The 20,028-nt window shown below is 46.7% G+C and overlaps 5 protein-coding genes across 5 annotated transcripts; 3 read left to right on the top strand and 2 right to left on the bottom strand.

The window, feature by feature from the left end:
- Positions 1-3,584: 3,584 nt before the first annotated feature.
- Positions 3,585-6,129, bottom strand: BDW43DRAFT_261683 (glycoside hydrolase superfamily). Its single transcript, XM_032040339.1, has 3 exons — positions 5,969-6,129; positions 5,766-5,884; positions 3,585-5,708 (listed from the first exon to the last, which is right to left on the bottom strand). The coding sequence occupies exons 1-3, from the start codon at positions 6,031-6,033 to the stop codon at positions 3,778-3,780; spliced, it is 2,115 nt and encodes a 704-aa protein (XP_031905290.1). The 5' UTR covers positions 6,034-6,129; the 3' UTR covers positions 3,585-3,777.
- A 161-nt stretch (positions 6,130-6,290) lies between these two features.
- BDW43DRAFT_306312 (uncharacterized protein) lies at positions 6,291-8,137 on the top strand (the record flags this gene model as incomplete). Its single annotated transcript, XM_032046003.1, has 2 exons — positions 6,291-6,733; positions 7,675-8,137. The coding sequence occupies 2 exons, from the start codon at positions 6,291-6,293 to the stop codon at positions 8,135-8,137; spliced, it is 906 nt and encodes a 301-aa protein (XP_031905289.1).
- Positions 8,138-9,308: 1,171 nt separating this feature from the next.
- Positions 9,309-11,102, top strand: BDW43DRAFT_261682 (DUF2293 domain-containing protein). The gene is made up of 3 exons (XM_032040338.1): positions 9,309-9,931; positions 10,061-10,183; positions 10,239-11,102. Exons 1-3 carry the CDS (start codon positions 9,653-9,655, stop codon positions 10,698-10,700), a joined length of 864 nt encoding a protein of 287 aa, XP_031905288.1. The 5' UTR covers positions 9,309-9,652; the 3' UTR covers positions 10,701-11,102.
- A 2,672-nt stretch (positions 11,103-13,774) lies between these two features.
- BDW43DRAFT_261678 (uncharacterized protein) lies at positions 13,775-15,572 on the bottom strand. The gene is made up of 2 exons (XM_032040337.1): positions 15,100-15,572; positions 13,775-15,045 (listed from the first exon to the last, which is right to left on the bottom strand). The coding sequence occupies exons 1-2, from the start codon at positions 15,499-15,501 to the stop codon at positions 14,200-14,202; spliced, it is 1,248 nt and encodes a 415-aa protein (XP_031905287.1). The 5' UTR covers positions 15,502-15,572; the 3' UTR covers positions 13,775-14,199.
- Positions 15,573-16,991: 1,419 nt separating this feature from the next.
- Positions 16,992-19,359, top strand: BDW43DRAFT_261675 (pseudouridine synthase PUS7). The gene is made up of 2 exons (XM_032040336.1): positions 16,992-17,247; positions 17,311-19,359. The coding sequence occupies exons 1-2, from the start codon at positions 17,039-17,041 to the stop codon at positions 19,286-19,288; spliced, it is 2,187 nt and encodes a 728-aa protein (XP_031905286.1). The 5' UTR covers positions 16,992-17,038; the 3' UTR covers positions 19,289-19,359.
- Positions 19,360-20,028: the final 669 nt, after the last annotated feature.

The raw sequence follows: 20,028 nt of genomic DNA, 5'->3' as shown, positions 1-20,028 counted from the left end.
CGTTAAGTTTGAGCACGATCTATTTGTTGGCTGGCTTTGGTTGGTCTGACTTGCAGCCCGTCTCCTCATTCCCCCCCTTTGGACCTATAATAGTAGTAGTGCTCCATTTCCACGGGAGGCGTCAGTTTCCCAATCAACGATGGACTGATAGGAGGAATGAAAAGGAGTGATATGACACTGGAAAGAAGGGTTTTCTCTTCGATCGAGAAATGCGGGATTCGGAAGAAAAGAGAGATCATAAGGTTTGAATAAAAGCTCGACTCCTTACGAGGTACGCCGATCCAAACCGCATTCGGTGACGACAAGACTGACCCTGGTAAACCGCCCTAGTCAGAACTCTTTGCTACCACTACTACTGTGTATCCATTGCTTGGGGCCTGCTACTGCTACTGCTCCAGATCCACCAACCAGTGAGAGCTCTCGCCTCAAACTCTGGCCGGTTTTGTTCAGCTCCAGCCTTCCCTTCATTTTACTCCGCGCGTTAATTAGATGACGACATATCGTGTAGCTACGCGTTCCTCGAAATAGATAACCAGGGCACCTTCACCCCCGCGTGAGGCGTACAAATACTTACTATTTATTTTCTTTCCTATACCGCCAACTATTTATCCTTTTTAGTATATAAGTAAATTAATTAGTATTTATTCTCTTGGTCTTGAGACACCTCGATGACGTTGATGATTCTCCAAACCGTTAGTTTTCGGAATAGTTAATCAAAGCAGTGAAGACTATTTACTGCCAGAGGAATTCTTTCAAAAAAGATTCGTCCCACTGCTAATATTACCCTTTTGGGGCAGGTGATCGGACATCAAGGCGGAAGTCTAGACTGATTTCCCCCCTGTTTGTCCAGGATTGAACCAAATTAATCGCTACGTCGAAACTCCGGTCAGCACCACTTACTTGACTGTTATTCTTTATTCACCATTACTTTTCTTTATTTATTCCCTTTCAAAGGGCGGATAACCTTTCCCGGGGTTGCTCCGGATATGACCTACCAGATGAAACTACTACTCGCTTCGTACCATGTCTGAACGAATCTATTCCCGGCCGGACTCTCCTGACAGGAATAGCAAGCAAACAACACAAAGATGGTTTAGTCCTGCACGCGAGCATTGGGACCTGCAGCGAGCTAGCGGCCTGTTGTGTAATCCCGCAGGAATAGCTGTACATCGTGCATACCGCTCGCATTTTGCCCTAATTAATGACCAGAGCCCCTGACATGGCCGCCTGGATGATTGCCTAGTGAACCACACGCAGCATCCCGACTTCGGTTTGACCAAGGCGCTTAAAGTTGAAGACAATCAAGTAAGGAGCTTTTCTCAACTTTTCACTCTCTGTGCCAAGAATTAATATTGTTCATCACGTATTATTATTATTATTATTATTATTATCTTCTTTTCTGCCTTTCTTTCTTGATCGCCTCCGCCATGGTCAAAATACCACCTGTTCTTACCCTATTTATATCCCCGCCCCTGCCACCACCATTTACGAGAATAAAGAAAGATCGGATGATGCTTTGACACATCCCCATGGACACCTTTCATCCTATCAATGCTAAATACCTAAAATTAAGTAATGTATTAAACATCACATAAGCCTACGGACATCCATATATACCTATCGCTTCGATTCCCCCATTCAACAATCGGCTGGATTCGGGTCGGACAACCCCGGTTTTATCAGAGTATCTAGAACCTCCATGGATGGAGTGTTTCTCATTAAGCCGCCATGCACGATCTGGACCCTTATACCAGGGAAACTCTAAAAAAGACACATTTTCCACTGGACTCAAAACGTGCCTCAAGATATTGAACTCATGCCCTTCTGCACCTTGTCAACTTGAAAGATCGATCGCGGCCTTTTTGGCAGGTGTCCACCGATATGTCAGACATATGGCTCACCTTACATCGACATGTCTCTCCCTCGTGTCGGGTAGATCCTTGAGATCTGATGTACCTCCGTACCTAAACCCCTATCTATTACCCCTCTCAGTTAGGCTTGCTGGGGATAAGGTTGTCTGTCTCTTTTCTTTTTATGTTTTTATTCTACAGCCCCTGTAGGGCTACAGCCCCTTGACGACGCCGCTTAGAGATGTAGCTCGAGTAACCGGACTGCAGCACCTGTCCTCGAACAAATCATAATTAGTAATGAGGTTTGCCCATAAATTAATGTGCTGGTATATTATATTTCCGTTGGCCATTCTGAGCTAATAGAAAAAAATGCCGATTAGTTACCAATTCAATTCCCATTGTAGGTAACCCCCATAATCTGGCCTGTTCCCTGGTCCCCACTATATGCACCGTTGGTATTCACAGTGCAACTGTGTAGGTTATGACTTCGGCCGACAGTGCTCGTATCTTGGGTATACATAGCCTATGGTGATTATTTCACGGAATTCACTCACACCGTTCTTGTAAGTCAAATATCCACTTTCTCCCGTCTTAACTGTTAGCTTGACTGGTTGTCACGGGAGTAGACCTCAGTTTGGATATTACGCTAGCATTTCCCGCTCTTGTCCTTTTCCGTGTGGATCCTAATTCACATTCCAGTCTTGTCCAAGTTTGAAAGATAAAATACCTTATAAGTAATCCCAACATATCATAAAACCACATACCCAAGTATATGAAGGTGACCAAGTGTGAAATACCAACCCTCTATTTTCAGCTACCTAGCCTCTTGTCTCATAAAAGAGACAGAATAAATTACCCAAGAACCATCCCTCTCAATACGAAGTCCATATCAGATAGCTCTATCGCATCATTCTTCTGGCATCGGATACGAACCCGACAGTTACTCTGTACCTTCTCCCAACCTTGCTCTCCATGCAAGATAGGAGAAAACGTGGAGGAATATCATCGCCGAGGGACTATTTAGACGAGAGTGAAATTCTGGACGTTTTCGGTTCCAATCTGATAGATTGTATGGCTCTTTAGCGTAAAGATAAGACGGGTCCATTCTTCCTCGATGGACTTTGAGGGTGTAGTTTCTGCTTCAGCTGTAGGTTTAAGGAAGGGATTGGTTGCTTGGGCTCTAGGGAAAGGGGACTATTGTCTGGGATGATGGTTAGCGTCGGCTGGCATGTCTTGTTAGGACTAGAAGAAATTTGTTAGATGAAGGACTTGGAAGCTGGGTGTCGAGATTGAGCTTTTGGTTTTGAAGGATCTTAGCGCCTATAGAAAAGATTACACCCCCGTGATTTGAGTACGAGCGAAAGAAGGTATGATGCATGGATCCTTGTTGTGTTTTGATGTTAGCGAGAGGAGAGGCGATGGGTGATTGTGATTGTAGGGTTTAGAATTCTGATGCCCTGTTAGAGGAAGTTCTGGAAAGAGATACAAGGAATGCTGTAGGGATTCGAGGTGGAATGAAATTCTTGGGTAGTGACTTATTTAGCTATTCTCTCTACCATAGCGGACAGAGGTAGGCAGAATTATCTTCATCATAGTTATAACAATGGGGCATGGGACTAGAGATTAGAAGGCTAAGTTTATATACTAAGCACCCAGTCCCCTAGGAGGCAACGCGAAAGCCAAGTGCTTGTGCATATGCATGTACGATACAATAAATAGCGTCAATACAAATATTGAACCTGGCTTTAGCCTGAGTTTGATGCGAGCATCGAAAATCACTAATATTACAAAGCTGCATAGTTTAAACGCCACTCAATCCGCCGTTCTTGTAGAACGAGAAGATACAGTACATCCAAAAAAAAAGCCCATGACGCCGAACCAAATTGGAGCTAGGGACACTAGTATAAGAACAGCCCAAGCATTTAATTCAGGGATAATAAGGTTGACTTATGCTGACTCCGGATAAGCTTCGAACAGAAGCTAGATATGAAAGCGCATGCTCATGGAGTGAGTTCTCTATTCCAAACCCCTTTCGATCTGGATCGACAAGAACAATTTCAATCTGACCATCAGGCCGCGACTCAAATATTGAGATGACCACGATCCCAAGAATTGTCATCATGGTGCTGTTACGGACGACAAAGCATTTCTTCCCCGGGAAGCCATCCACGGGGCTGAGTGTCGACGGAAGTTGTGTTACGGGAATTCGGCTCCAAAACCTCTCCAAGGCCGACCGGTCACGAATGTCGTCGTACGGCTCGACTAGCCACGTTGCATTCATCGGCTCATTGGTTCTTCTAAGGTTGTTAGGACTCGCCTGTCGTGCCAATGCTAAAGGAGGTATTTTAGTGGAGTTCAACTTCCCAGCGAGGAGAAGAGCAAGGTTATTCAGGGACGGTGTTGTGAAGTCATAAGTACAGATGTACGTGTGGATATCATTGTCAGTTAGGAAGTCATGCGGAGAGCTGAGAGCGACCACAACGACAGGCTTCTGGCGCCCCTCATAGGTCTGATATCTGCATTGCATATTCACGAGTTTGGTGACTCCATATTGAGAGGTATTACGTGTAGCATCCGCTGTTAAAATGATGACAGCTGATGATCGAGAAATCAACTGTTCGTGCACTGGCCGTACCCCGTTGCTTGAGTATGATGTGTGAATCAGCCGAACCCTGAGCTGATGCGCAAGGAAGGCACCGAAAGACTGAAAGGTGTCCTCACCCGGCGCAAGTCGAGATACCCTTGGTGCTGCAACTAGATCTTTTGGGACCGCTCTAGTAGCTGTAGAGGCAAACAGTCCAACTAGCGGGGTGAGGAGCAGTACTTCTTTGTCGGCTGGAATATTCCTAATACGTAGAAGGTTGCCAACCGTATCTCGCACCAAGCTAATTGCGCCTCGATATACTTGGTCGGATAGGATCAAGTGATCTTTACTCAGGCTAGTTAAACGAACCGGACCTTGGGGGCTAAGAGCTCGCTCCCACGAGGTGCATCCGTCCTTCATGGCGTTGATTCGATTGTTCGATTCCATTATGACTTGCAATGGGACACTACCGTCCTGTACAGCTAGTTTGACTGCGGCAAGGCCTTCCAGCTGCGACTGGTATGTCCGACATAACATAACCATGTCGCACCCCGCCTTAATTGCCATCGTTGCGCCTTGAGAAATGCAAATATCCTGGCAGAGGGCCTCCATTGCAAGGCACTCGGAAAGAACGACACCACCAAACTGACACTCGTGTCGCAAGATATCAGTCACAACACTGCTCTCTAGACAGGCATGATTGACCGCCTTGCCATCGATATTTAGAGTGCATCCTCCGACAAGTATAGCATCCAACCCGGCTTGAGCGCAGGCCTGGAAAGGAATAAAGGCCCTGTTTCGCAAACCGTCCATAGTAGTCGCCATGGATGGGAGACTGAACTCGGTGCCATCCACAAATTCAACATCGCCATACGAAGGGAAGTGTTTCCCGCAACATGCGACACGTGCCTTCTTGAAGCCATGTACCGTCTCCAAGCCGTGGGTTAGGACTGTTATAGGATCATCTCCAAAGGCACGCACTCCTAGTGGTGAAGCTCGTGATGCTGACAGTACATCCAGAACTGGTCCGAGTATCCAGTTCACGCCTACACAGCTTAGCTCTGACGCACTTGCAGTGGCGACCTGTCGGGTAAGACTGGGGGAGCCGTTGGCAGCCATGCCCATGGCGGAAGGGAACTGAGTGATGGATTCATCTACGAGGGAGTTAAGGCTCCCGTTCTCTTGGTCAATAGCAATCAGTAGCGGGCGTTCATGGCCGGCTGCATAAGCACACCATTGTAGGCTGCTGATCAAGTGCGTTGCTTGGTCTCCTGCTGCAAGTATACATGAATCATGGCCCAATCAATAGACCGGAAGAATTCTCCACTTACATTTAAGATTCTTTGATGTTAATAATATAGCACCGACAAAGTGGCTTTCTATTAGCCCTCGTAGCTCTTGGGTCAGAACTGTGCCTTCAAAGCCTATGAGGAATAAATTTCCCAGTACCCTATAGCGCGTTTTTAATACAGGGAAAACCAAAACGAAGCAAAAGCAAACATAAAGCAAAAAAATAAAGTTAAAGGTGTCTTACCTCTGTAAGTCATGCTCTCCCATGTTGTTTGTGCTGCGTAACTCCGGTCGGACTCCCCAGTCCATGGCAGGCACAGTGGCTAAGCTGCCACAACGCAGCAAATAAAACCGAGAGAACGTATCTTCGAGATACTGTTGAGGAATTGGATAAGGAGATTGTTTTGTAAAAGACGTAGAGTTTTGCCTCTGGGTTTGCAACGTTACAACACGAAGTGGGGTATAGGAAGGACGTACTAGTAATCTTAGCCTAACAATCCATGCTTATCGTTCTGTTACATTCACATGTAACCCTAACCCCAGGCAAGCTGCACGACGTAGTTATTATGAGTCCGAATCTACGACGGGTTTTGGTTGGCAACAAATCTGGAACTTCTAAAGGTCTACTCCCAAATATCGCCCTGCTGTATCGTATTCTCAACGGCCGCGTTGTACAGGCCCTCAAACTCGTCGCACCGGATTCGTGGGTAGACTCGGAGTCTGCAAAAATCGGTGACCCCTTGTCAGGAGATGTAGATGTGGCAGAGATCAACATAGATTTGCACAGTAAGATCTTAGCCCAAGTCTTAGCCCAAGGCTTCATGGACGCTCAAATTAATGGCGCTTTTGGCTTTAGCTCCTCCAACTTCAATTGTCTCACCAACCCCAAAAAATTCCAGAATGGGTCGCATCATTTCAATCGCGTCATTCTTTCTCAGATCAAGAGCAGCACCTTACCCAGAGAAGACCCAGATTTGGTAGTCCTAGAAGATGATCATGGCTATATAGCGTTAACAGATAACCTGCACCTACGACCATACATGACTTTTGTTTATATTTGGCTTTTTTAGTTCAGGTAGTGTGAGACAGCCTTTGTCTATTGCGGGTTGGCGTTGACAGCTGGGAAGCCTTCGTAATCAGCGGCGTATTTACTAGTTCAATTTCCCTATAGTTTTTGGATCTCCATGTTCTTGGACCCTCGACCAGAGGTCTGTCACAACCCGATATAATATGACACAGGAATAGAATTTCAGAAAATATACAGTTAGATGTGCCCGCTACCATCCCGGACGTGCATAATCGGGTCTGCTCTCGCAGTAGCAGTCTGCACCTAGGTAGCCAAATCATGTTTATCGCACTACTCCCATTTTTCTGGCCGCATTTGAATGGGTTTGCAGCCGGTAATTATGTCAATGGTAAGAGACTGTGGGTTAGCGGCTTCTAGACTATGAGGATAGAAAATATACCGCAGAACAAAGAAGCTAGATTGGGATATAGGTAAGAACAAGAGATAAATACTCGACGGGCCCAAAGAGGCCTAGCCTTCGGGTTGAGTAACTGCTGGGAAGTAAGTTGAACAGAGAAGCTAGAGAAACCCATCAACTTTTGTCTGATGTAAAACACCTTTTCCAAGGTATGCGTATGAAAGAAGATCCCAGTCACATATTCAAACGAAGTGACGAGCATGAAGCTAGACAGCATTGCAGTTAACAAACAACCTCAGGACAATGATTCACGTAAGTCGTCTCGAATAGAGGGTGTGCATCAGGCATTATTATTTGTCGAGAGACGCACATGGTCTGGCCATTCATCCAACCTGGACCCTGCAATTGTTGCTGCACAGACTTCTGGCACATTTCTCCAAGGACCAAGCACAGGATAACGTGTCGTATGCTATCGCAGGAATATCTTTTACATTCGCGGGACTATTATCTCTCATCAAGGGCTTAGTCGGCTTGGTGACAGCCCTGCAGTCGAAAGCGAGCCTTGTGAGATTCGTGTCACACACACTGCAACGGAGAGCATCAACGCGGATGAAGACAAGATGATCACTGTGCCAAAGTCAAACAGGGAAGGCAAGGCGCCCGCAGGCCCTATAGCCCATGTGCCAACCAACACAAAAGTGGATACGCGTGGCTATTATATTGCCCCTATCCCATTCTCCTGGCTTAGGCTCCAATTCCGATCCACGACCGCCAAGGGTGGTGGTTGCAAAGAGAAAAGCACTGAGCAGTATTTTACGGTTCACATTCGTATTTTCTCTCTCTTTCCGCCCCTCTCAGAAGCTTTATTGCCAGAGAAGCTCAGTGCGCCTATTGTCGTGCATGAAAAGTCTCCAACGAGCTTCTCAAAAACAAAGGCATCTCTGATCAATCTGGAGCGCTCACCAGATGATATTGGCCCCAGGAAGTAAACAATCGATGGAATAGCCCTTCCGCCAGCTTTACCTTTGGGGTCCACTGAAACGGAGACTAACACATTCACTCCAACATTCACTAGAGGAGATAGAGTGGATAATGATAATGATGTGTTCTCAATACCGGTAGGGTGGGACCAGAAACTGACGACCAGAATTCCGATTGTTGCGATTTCCTAGCTGAGAATCTCTAGACACCGGACGGCGTCATTGCCGATTCCCACAATGTCAATCTCGAGGGTAATGAGTTCCTGAATCTGTCCCTGCCAGAGAGTTTCTCACCAGAGCAATCTGCACAACCTTCTCAGAGTCTTGCGACTTTTCCTGATGTTGCTTCGAACGTTGCGAGATTATATACACCGTCCGAAGATATGCGACGTGAACAGGAAAACTCAGTTAGATATCACATAGCGCTAACATAAGTAGATATGACGGAAAGGTAGCCTATAATTATGGATATATTCCACTATGCCTCGATGATCGCACACATCCAGTATAGGCAGTCTATAAAAGCAGAAGTCAGTTATGATGAAGCCCGAAACTAACCCTGGTTCAGCAATTACATATTGTTCATTACATAATGGCTCTACCCAAATGACCCAAGACAACAGCAAACGTTACTTTGTGGAACTTTCGAATTAAGGAAACGGTAGATATAGGTGAGAAAAGTGGTAGGACTGCCCTATCTTTGGCTCCTTCACGAACTTAAAACCTTCTTCATCGTAACACACTCCAACCAAAAAAATGAATTCAGGCTCAATAATGGAGAAGATGTTCTTATGTTCGTCGAAATTGAAGATCGAAGGAGCTCAACCCCCGATGCTTCATTACTTCCACGGGTGATATAATGCTCCGAATCATACTTATGGGTCACCAATGTCAACCTTAGTGAACACATGTAACGGGCCAGAAACTTGTCTGTCCAGGAAATTTGCATACCATTGTCGGTACCTACCCGAGAAATTCTACTTATGGAGCGAAGATGAAGAGTTGGTAGAATAACGATAATTTGATGTAAAAGTGTTTGCCAGTAGTTCTTGCCTGACAGTTCAGGCAGGCTTTAGTCACCAGTCACAGCGCCACAGCCACCAAGTTCCCCGCCGAGCCGGAGTTGACCGCTCGGGAAATGATACGCAAGAATTTTGGGCAGAAAAGGGTACGATCGACTCGTCTTGCCCCTGCATAATCCATACATCTTCGTTGAATAGTACGACATACGAAGACCCTTAAAATGGATTATTAAAGGAGTTACGTCAAGCTACTGGTCCACGTCATGGGGGCGACTGCTAGTTTTACCGTTCGTGTCGGCCATCGCTCTTTCTCTTCCTTATCAATCCCTTTGATGTTGGTAGTCGGTGATAACGAATCTGGTCCCTGAATACTCAGGGCCTCTTGTGTTAAACGACTTCATCCTCTATTATTACGAATTTGATATCGTACCTGCCTTCCAAATTGAACTGATTTTCTCATTTTACTGTCATCGTTCTCTGTTTTGTCCCATTTTGAAACATTATGACATCCTCGGCGAACAGAATCTCTCGAAGACATGTCCCCGGGAAACCGGGTGGCCGTCGAAGGAATCGCACGAAATCCTTTACTTCTCCGAAATCGCCTCAGTCCATCTTAGCCCAGGCTCGCAGAAATAGTCTCACGGCCAGACGTAGCCGTGGGGGTCTTTTTAGCGCTGGTGGTAGCAATAAGATCAAGCACCCAGAACGTAAGGTTGGGGAACGGCCTTGGAGGTATTCAAAATTTGGCTTGATCCCGCGCACAACTGAGCCTTTCGAAAAGGTACGTGGGTTTTCTTACAACAATAAGTTTTGGGCTGCGCTTGGGGACCCTTTCGCTTGGCCCTTGCTTAGGCTACAGCTGCTAGGCCATGTAAGAACCATGCCTCGCTAACGGGAAAGTAACCTACAGAATTGTTTTGACAGGGAGCCGTTTCCTCAAGGATATGTGCTTGTCCCCAAGGGCGATGTTTACATTACTCGCAACTGTCGAGCGAACACGAAAGCATCTGAACGCGTCGTCTACACCGTTTATGTAAGGATAATGTTTCCTGTCTAGTTACCTTGGTTAAGGTTCTAACCAACAGCAGGACAAGACAGGGAAGAGAACACTCGGCATTCGTGTCCCCTCCGACATATATGCAGCGGTTATTGAGTCCGCCGCTAAGACCGCTGAGACTCGCGCCCACGCTGTCAAACTTCGCGACGAGAAAGATCTGGCTCACTCTCGACAGGTCCTACGCTCTCGGTTCCCACTTATGCCGGCGGAATCTCTAGAGGCGATCCTCAACCATGCGTTTCTCAAAGGTTCCGGTCGGGTTGGACGCACAGCGACTAAAACAGATGGGCGCAAGGCCGACCTGGCAGTGGAAGCTCATATTCGGCACACGCATACCCCTTATGAGTCCATGCTCCATACCGGAACGGGCCGCGAGGAAGCTCGAAAAGCGGTTTGGGGGTTGATTCAGGCCATTAAAGCTGCCTGGGAAGGTGGCGGTGCCCAGCCCATGGATGTGCTGACTCTGCGCAATCGGATGGTGGAATCGAACTGATGCCAATTCAACTTGGATACGTCCCGCATATTTCAACAAGAGACGCCAAAGCCACGCCCACCAATCTTGCATAACTGATTAATTTCGAGAGCGAGCCTTATCACAATGCTTAAAGCAACGATCACGATATCATAGCTCTACCCGAAGAAGCATGAGACTACAGAAAGAAAAACAAACGGAGGGGAAGGGAAATGACTCGTTACGAAGACATGAAAGATACCCTATGTACTTGAACATACATAGACCACGTTTCCATAGACATGTTAGGTTCAGTGATAGAGTGGTGTCTGCACCATGTTCATGGTGGTTCTGACACGTTCAAAGCGTTTTTTTTTTTGTTGTTTCTATGTCGTTTTTATCACTGGTTTCATGTACTGAGTATGAAATCGCCATTCGACTTGATATTCTTCCATGCCATAAAACAATAGCTCTAGAGGCACCCTACTCATCTAGTACAAAATTCCCAGGTTCTGGGTAAAACGTAAAACGGAAAACCAGGTTAGACTTTCGAGAGAAGATCTTCTCAAGAAGAATACCCAATCGAAGTCACGGAAACATCCATCCTTTCCCTCTGGACATTCTCGGGACGAGTAAGTCTCACCACACAGCAGTCATCTAAACAAACTGGAAACCTAAATCCTGTCCTTCGTCTACTAGCTCCTCAAATGCTTTCGTATAAATCTACGCCTCCTTGCACACTTCTTCGGCAGTCAGCGCATCCGACGGAAAGCTCCATAAAACCCTTATGCCTTACTTCGGGGGTTTGCCCCTTGGATTGACGGGGCGCCCCTCGCGGCCCGCCCCTCCCCCTCCCCTTTGCAGTCTATGCCCTAACGCCCGTCTGGAAGCTAAGATGAAATCTTCTGCGTTGTCGGTGTCTGTCTCTGCGTCTAGGTCGAGATAGACCCCAACGAAGTTGGAATACTTCTCAACGAGAAGGCCTGCTCCTTACGTTCGACGTCGAGTTTGTTGAATATCATGCCTTCGTTGGACTCTTGGGGGGTACTTCAAGTCGCCATTATGGCTTTTTGCGGTTTAGTTGGAAGAAGTAGGCTTTTGCTTCTGGGGGGCTGGTATGGTTTAGGGTTGTGATGAGATTGGGAGTAGAGGTGAAGATGGGTAGGTAGTGCGACCAGCTAGGATGAGCTTAATTTTTATAGTTGGATGTCTTTGAGATCTTGGGAAAGGCTTTTTGGCCTTGATCTGCTGTACTCGTTGAAGTCAATGGTATTAAGTTTAGGGTGTTCATTATAACGCTTCTAGACTTGCTGGCGAGGCAAGAGATAAAAGACCGTTGTTGAGTCCTTTATGGTTGGGAGAGTATTCACAATGCTTAATAGATAATATAAATAAATACTCCTTCGTAGACAAAGGACAGCATTCAATGATGACTATGGACACAAAGCCATGGGTATCTATCCTTTCCATTCTCAGCTTCTCCTCTCTCCAAATATAGACTCCTGCTCAAGCTCAGTCGCAATAGGAATAAATCTAGAGAAACTTGTTTTGAGAGATCTCTAAGGCTATATAAAGCACTCTCTCATTAGTGTCCTCTCGAATATAGAACCTGTAACAAACCCGTATATATTCTCCCTGCAGGCTGTCGGTTTGGCTGTACTCGGAGTACTGACCAACCGTTAGCATGCACAATATTTTCCTAATTTCAGAACCTATACATTTCCTTGTCAGAGTCAACAATAGCTTCATGGGCGTTAATTCCATCATGTACATCGAAAAACATACAGGAGTATTTATTATGTGACATCAACCATCACACCTTTCTTGAAGAGGGTTAACTTACGCTCGATCGCCTCTCTAAGTGGGTTATTGCTCTTAAGTGACGGTTCACGTCCGTACTCGGTATCTCGGTCTCGGTGAAAGACTGGGTCTTCTTTCCTCGTAGATGGTGTTTGTTGCTGGTGAGTGATATTGTCTTCTAGTCGGTGACTTTATGTCTTAGGCTAAGGATGTAGGGAACTTCAAGATATATTCGACTTGGACATGAAATAGAAGAAAATGAATGAGGTTGTGAACAAAGCAGTAAAAGCCAGAACCTAAGAAGCTTGTATACATACTCGAACACTCGAGAGAAACATGAGTATTCTCTCAATATAAGCAATATAAAAGGGACCACAGAGTGGCAAACCTATTGTTGTACTAGTGGAGACTTGCACATCCAGATTACAAATCTATTCAAAAGCATACATACTATATTCCAGGTAACAGACAGAATGCGTGCCCCCTTTCCCCTTCAAACATAGACTTCTGTCCATTTGTGCAGCTGAATAAATAACCTTATAAAGACAAAATTCCCAGCTCACTGTATATCCGAGTTGTTCAATGAAGAACTGTTGAATCACATGACCCTTGCCTGCATATTCAATAAGTACACAGTAAATAGCCTGTCTCCTCGAGACTTTTCCCTGTCGATAAAGGTATCAAGCAACAGGTTCATCTTCGTCCTTGACCAAAATAGTCTTCAACCGAATGTAACTCTTGATCGAAATAAATCGATGCTATATTTAGATAATTCTATCTTAGGAGTGGTCCAAAATACATAGTAGTCATAGCGTCCATTCTTTCTCTTAATCGGAAGAGGTTTGAGCAGCTCAAGCGGCTCTAGCCTCGAGAGCATGAAGAATAACTCTAAATGTGCTAGGCTAGCACTTGACACATAACTGCTCAGGAACATATAACAGATTCTCCTCTTTCCTTACTCCAACTTGGCTTGTGGATGCAAAGGTTTTTGCCTCGGGATCGCGATTGCCACGGACGAAGGAATCCACCATCTTGTGCAGTTTGTCGATGGAAGATAGAATAACCGAAGAGAGCTCTGCATTAACTATATCCAAGAAGATGAAGACATAATTTTTTTGGGGTTGCGTCAACCATGATACAGTGCTAGGTCCTACTGCACGATAACGTAGCCTCTGTCTTACCTGATTGAAAACATAATTCCCGGCGTCTAGAATCCCATATTCTTAAGACACGAGCGGGGATTTAGGGGGTTATGCTCTTATCAAATTGACACATGACAACAGCTATAGCTGCAATATATTGTAGGGGTAAAACAAGCTGTCAGTGCCCAGAACATACACCGAGGCCTCGAAAAGTTATACAGTAAATACAATGTCCGGCTGAGGCAGATAAGGGTCTCAATGTTTGCCCTACCCTTATACTCGCTGACTACTGTGTCCCCGTTGGGATCCATACGCTCCGGATCCTTAGCTGTAGGCCAGGGGTCCAAACGGTTATTTTCGGCTTGCCTTCATCCCTGGTTCCGCTAGAGAACAGTCATTGATACGTGGTTTACCCTTTGGATCGGCCATCGTAGCCCAGTCTCATGACTGTAGTATTTGCCGAAAGATATTTAGGAATCTCGAGTCAGATTCTAACTGCCTCGTTTTGGCTTTCCGAAAGTTCTTTTGTCGGGTCGATGCAAGCGTCTCCTTGGCCGCCGCAGATTTACCGGCCATGAAACAGAAGCACCGTTACTGAATTAACCAAAGAAATATTCCATCCAGCCCTTTCTCCAGGTCCTGCCAAAGCGGTGGTTGATACATGCGTGTCGACTGCGAAAACCCTCGGAGCCACTGTGCCTTTGTCCGTTCCCCCATACACTGATGGGTAGGACACAGACACCCCCCATAGATTTTCCTTTCATGGCTTCTGAATCATCTACACAAACTGGTTCCTTGATTTTGGTAAAGGGCGCCCATGTCACCCGCCTTTGAGTCACCCCGGTAGATGGCGAGACGAGATCTCCGATGTCAGCATCCGCGTCTATAGACGATTCAACCAAGTTGTGAGTTGGCGGCAGTGTCTGAGACACTACGTCCAAAACGGCGTCGGTAAATACCCCAGGACCGGTAACCTCCAGAATCGTATTCTCATTATAGCGGGGCCCCAGAATAAAGCTGCTTTGCTTGATATGCCGTCTTGTATGCGATAGGGCTCGAACAATCACCTCTCGAAGTATGGGGCTAAAGCGACGTGGCGCATAGATGGTGTACTGGATCAATTGGTAGCGGCGGGTCCAGCGCCATTCACGCATGAGACGTGGGGAGGCGTGTGGCTCGTCAATTTCAGTGCCTACAACAAGGGACACATTCGGGCTCTTTGCATCCCCCTCCCAGAGCGGCTCTAATGCTGGACACGACTTGATCGACCGCGCAGGATACACGTCCATGTCTGCGTAGAAGCCTCCGTAGTACCAGAGGAGAAGGTACCGGATAAGGTCGGAGCGTATAACATGGTACGGATAAGAATTGTACAACTTCTTGAGTTGCGGTACACTTGAGAACATTTCGGTGATGAATTTGGATGCCTTCTTGTCATCCACGAGCTGCATAGGTTGAGCATGATACATGACTAATTCCTTTGTGGCGTAGTGACTTACAGAGTACTTCCACTCACTGTTTTCCTGCTCAAATTCAAGAGAGTCACTTTCTCGCTCGACACGTTTACCGAGCGCAATTTGCCAGATTCTATCTTCTGCAGAGCTATCCCCATTGCTTTCGCGTAGGGCTGTGTTCTCTATTTCTAACAGGGCCTCTGATACATGTTTCTCGTATTCCGTGTCAGGGTCCTCTCGAAAGGGTGAGAGGTGAAGAAATCGCGGCGTAGTATCCACATCATACTTGGGTGGTTTCCTATCTGAGCCCGTATTGTTCTTGGTCTTTGGTGGTGGTGGTAGATGGTAGAGAACAAAGTAGACGAGGGCCGCCAAAAGTACGAGGGTTAGTTTGCGAGTACCTATGGTGTGGACGCATAGTAGCTTCCGCTGTCTTCTCGAACCCATTGCCGAGTAATTTGGGTAAAACGAATGAGTGAAGTTAACTGTCACGTTAATAAGAAAAAGAAAAAAAAAAAAAAAAAAAAAAAAAAAAAAAAGCCTTGACGAAGAAAAAGAAGAAATGTGGTTTCGTGTATTGACTTCAGGGGACTCATGGTTCGGTTCACGGTGGAGAAATAGACAATAAAAGAACGGTTCTCGCCGTTTGTGGGCGTTGATCGGTTTTAGAGATGAGCACACAGCCTTACTGTCAGACCATATTATTGGTGGTTTCGCAACAGGCGTAATATGATTAATACAGTATGATATACGCTTAAGTGTCCACGGGTCTTCTGGAACCAAAACGGAATGGGAAGTTTTAGACGGAGATCCTGTAAAAATTACTAGTGGGGTGGCATTCAACAATCTAGCTCAACCCCTATGTTTTAATCCTTCCTACAGCGTGAGAACAGATCTTGCATGACAAGCGAGGGCTCTCATATACCCTTGAATTTCCCTGTCTAGTGAACAACATAGCCTGCCGTGCCTAGTCCGAGATAAGCAATGTAGTCCCACCTGTTTCCCCCCCGTGAACCCTATAAGATATCGGACCTGCTGAGATAAGAGTGACCAAGGATATCCACAGTGGGGGCCAAACTGCGCCTTGATAACTTCCATTCTGGCATAGGTGCCTCCCGCTAACCCAGTGGCCCTTAGTGCATGCTATTAGCCTATTATCCGCGTCGGGACGATGGAGACTGCTTGCTCAGGGAATGTCATGCGAACTCTCGCTATAGATACATATATTTTTCGAACCGTAGTTCTCACATCTAGCAGTGCTGGTGCATTAGTGTCAAGCTTCCAAGCAGCAGGTACAGAAACGTCGATGAGATGGGCGAGGATCATGGCACTAGAGAACTGAAGGATGCGTATATAGCCGAAGTGCTTGCCGCATTGGCTTCGAACATAATTCGAGTGTATATTGAGCTTCTTACTACATCTTTTAATTATATTCGTCCATGATGTTGAGATTGAGTTCTAAGGTAATGCCTTGAACGCCGGCCTTGCCCTCTCTTCGCCAAATTTCATTGAGTTTAAAGTAGCTGCTTCATAGTATAAATGCACATCGGCGGAGAAAACGAGACTAAGAGCATATCTCAAATAAATAGGCAAAGTCTTCTTAGTTTTGCAAGGTTACCCTCATTTTGAATGTTGTTGATAAAAGTTAGCTTACTATGTGCAGGGTATAACGGTACTTATTGCAGGTTTTGCTGAGCGAGGGCTCATTCTAGTTATTTTCCGACCTCTATGAAGAAAACACCTTCACTGCTCATGTTGCAAAGCCAATAACAGAATAAAAATAAGGTAAAATCAGATCAAATAATGAACATTTCCATTAGTATAGCTAGCCGTCTTCTGACCAGATAAATAGGGCTAGGGCAACGCTATGCCCCTTTCGGAGCGGCAGAAGCAAAACCTATCAAAGCTTCCAACAGTCCGCCTCATAGCCTCTATTTGTCGCTCCCGCTTCAACTTGGCATCACCCTCGCCGCTCTTACTCACAATGGAAGGTGCCGACCTTGTTGAGTCCCCGCGTAAGCGGATCAAGACTGATAATACCCCCGTCACCGATGAGGCTACACTCCCCCCTTTCGATGGAGCAGTCGCGGCAATCTCTGAAAGTGACGCCCAATCATTGAAGGAGGCTGAAGTAGGAATTACCGAATTTGTCAGCCCGGAGAATGCGGGATTTGCTGGAATTTTGAAGAAAAGGTATTTACTTGAAACTGAGGGGGTGGGGAAAGCTTTGAACTGATTGCCATTGTTGGATGTTAGATATACCGATTTCTTGGTCAACGAGATCGTTCCCTCGGGCGAAGTGTTGCATCTACATACCCTTGCCGGACCTCAATCGGAAGCGGATAACAAAGACTCCACCAATAAGACCGAAACGCCAGTAGAGAGCCAGCAACAGGAGAACTCAGAGATTGCGGCTGCGGTTGACGCGTCAGCCAACACAGAGGAGACACCTACGATTGAATTCCAGATCTCAGATGATGACAAAGCGCTGTTGGAATCTTACTTTGGCGCAGATCACGTTAAGAAAATTATCTCGCTGTATAAACGCGCCCAGAGCAATGAGAAGGCTCGGCCGAGTGATTTGGGTAGACTCCCAACTGTTGTGGTAAATGATCGGGACCTGCGCATCAAGATGCATCAGGCGATCCGTCGCATCTTCAATTCACAAATCGAGTCTTCGACTGACGCTGAAGGCTTGATGACTATCTCGGTGGCTGCAAACCGGACTAAGCGCAAGGCGCAAGGCGCTCGCGAGGGTGGTCGGGATCGCGGCCGTGTCAACTGGGATGAGCTTGGAGGTCCCTACCTGCATTTTACCATCTACAAGGAGAACAAAGATACTATGGAGGTCATATCTTTTATCGCACGCTCATTGAAATTGAACCCCAAGAGCTTCCAATTTGCTGGCACTAAGGACCGACGCGGAGTGACGGTGCAGAGAGCATGCGCTCACCGTGTGCAGGCCGACCGACTTGCGAAATTGAATTCGACTCTCCGCAACGCGGCCCTTGGTGATTTTGAGTATCGCAAGTATGGCCTTGAGCTGGGTGATCTCGCTGGAAATGAATTCGTTATTACGCTGCGCGAATGTGATATTCCAGGTATCGATCTCCAGGATCGTGAAACCGCTGTTACCAAAGCCACCGAGCTTGTGGGGTCGGCTTTGCGAAACCTGCGTGAACGAGGTTACTTCAACTATTATGGTCTTCAGCGCTTTGGAACCTTTGCGACACGGACGGACACTGTGGGAGTGAAGATGCTACAAGGTGACTTCAAGGGCGCCTGCGATGCCATCCTTCACTACAGTCCCCATATTCTGGCGGCTGCCCAAGAAGGCGACAATTCCACCGCTTTGATCAGTTCGGATGACAAGGCTCGTGCAGAGGCCATCCACATCTTCCAAACAACAGGTAGAATCAACGAAGCTGTCGAGAAGCTGCCCCGGAAATTCTCCGCCGAAACCAACTTGATACGGCAACTTGGCCGTTCCACGAAAGACTACCTCGGAGCCCTGCAGTCGATTCCCCGGAACCTACGATTGATGTATGTGCACGCCTACCAATCATTGGTCTGGAACTTCGCTGCAGGAGAGCGGTGGCGCCTATACGGCGACAAAGTCGTCGAGGGAGACTTGGTCCTCATTCATGAACATCTCGACAAAAACGAAAACGCCAATGGCCCTGCCGCTGATGTCGATGCAGACGGCGAGGTGATCATTGCGCCACAGGCATCGGACAGCGCCTACGCCGCGAAGGACGCATTCGTACGCGCGCGCGCCCTGACGGCCGAGGAAGCCGCCAGTGGCAAGTACACAATCTTCGACGTTGTTCTTCCCCTGCCAGGATTTGACGTGCTTTATCCCTCCAACGCTATGACCGACTTTTACAAGAGCTTCATGGGAAGCGCGCAAGGCGGCGGTCTGGATCCATTTGACATGCGGCGCAAATGGAAAGACGTCAGCTTGAGTGGAAGCTACCGCAAGTTCCTCAGCCGAATGGGAGCGGACTATTCCGCCGAGGTGAAGTTGTATTCCAAGGATGATGAACAGTTTGTGCAGACAGAACTAGAGAAACTGAACAACAAGCAACAACCCGCGGTTGATGCGGACTCCGCCGACAAGATTGCTGTTGTTCTGAAATTCCAGCTGGGATCTAGCCAGTACGCCACGATGGCCCTGAGAGAGCTGATGAAGGGGAAGGTGATCGCCTATAAGCCCGACTTTGGTGGGCGTTAGACCATGTTACTGTACATATACCTCGCTGCACGCACCACCACTACCTTCTCTGGTGCTGGCACAAAAGTTTTGTATATATTGAATAGACTCAATATCACCATATTATCTCCTATATCATATTCTGTGAGAATCTTATGTCAAGTGGTCACTTGGTACTAAATCCATGCCGAATGGAATAATGGAGTTCACAAGGTGTTGAAGCATTTAGTAGCCTAGTTCGAGCTGTAGAGAACATCAACTAAGTATTCTTGAAAGGGGAGTAGGACTCGCTAGTAGAAATTGTATGCAATTCAGTCAGTAAACAAAATACGGTATGGCTATAAGAGGGTCAAAGGGATTGACTGCTCCCTACCTCCGTTGTCCAGCAGGCGGCCAACTGACTGAGGATCTGGCAGAAAAAGTTGAACACTATGTAACCTGGACCTCTGAAAACTGTATATTCTGCAGGGCAGTATAGCATGCTCACGCCACCAACCAAGTCGAGGTTTACGTTTTATAGACTCCAAAGTAAACACTAAGCCAAATACTTACTTAGTTTAATTTTCGGTGAATACAAACGTCATTCTTCTGAGATAGAAGGGGTCTACTTTCTACGTGACATGCCTCTTTTCTGTAGGTGTGGTTTTCGAGGTATTAGTAGCGCGGTTCTGGGCGGGACCGCTCTCCATTATAGGATTAGCCTTCCTTCCTAAATAAGTGAGCGGTCAGTCTCCTTTTCAAAGCAGTTCCTCATGTGCGCT

Source organism: Aspergillus alliaceus (genome assembly GCF_009176365.1).
Source record: "Aspergillus alliaceus strain CBS 536.65 unplaced genomic scaffold BDW43scaffold_3, whole genome shotgun sequence".
NCBI classification, from domain to species: Eukaryota; Fungi; Ascomycota; class Eurotiomycetes; order Eurotiales; family Aspergillaceae; genus Aspergillus; species Aspergillus alliaceus.
This window is presented reverse-complemented; position numbering and strand designations above follow the sequence as displayed.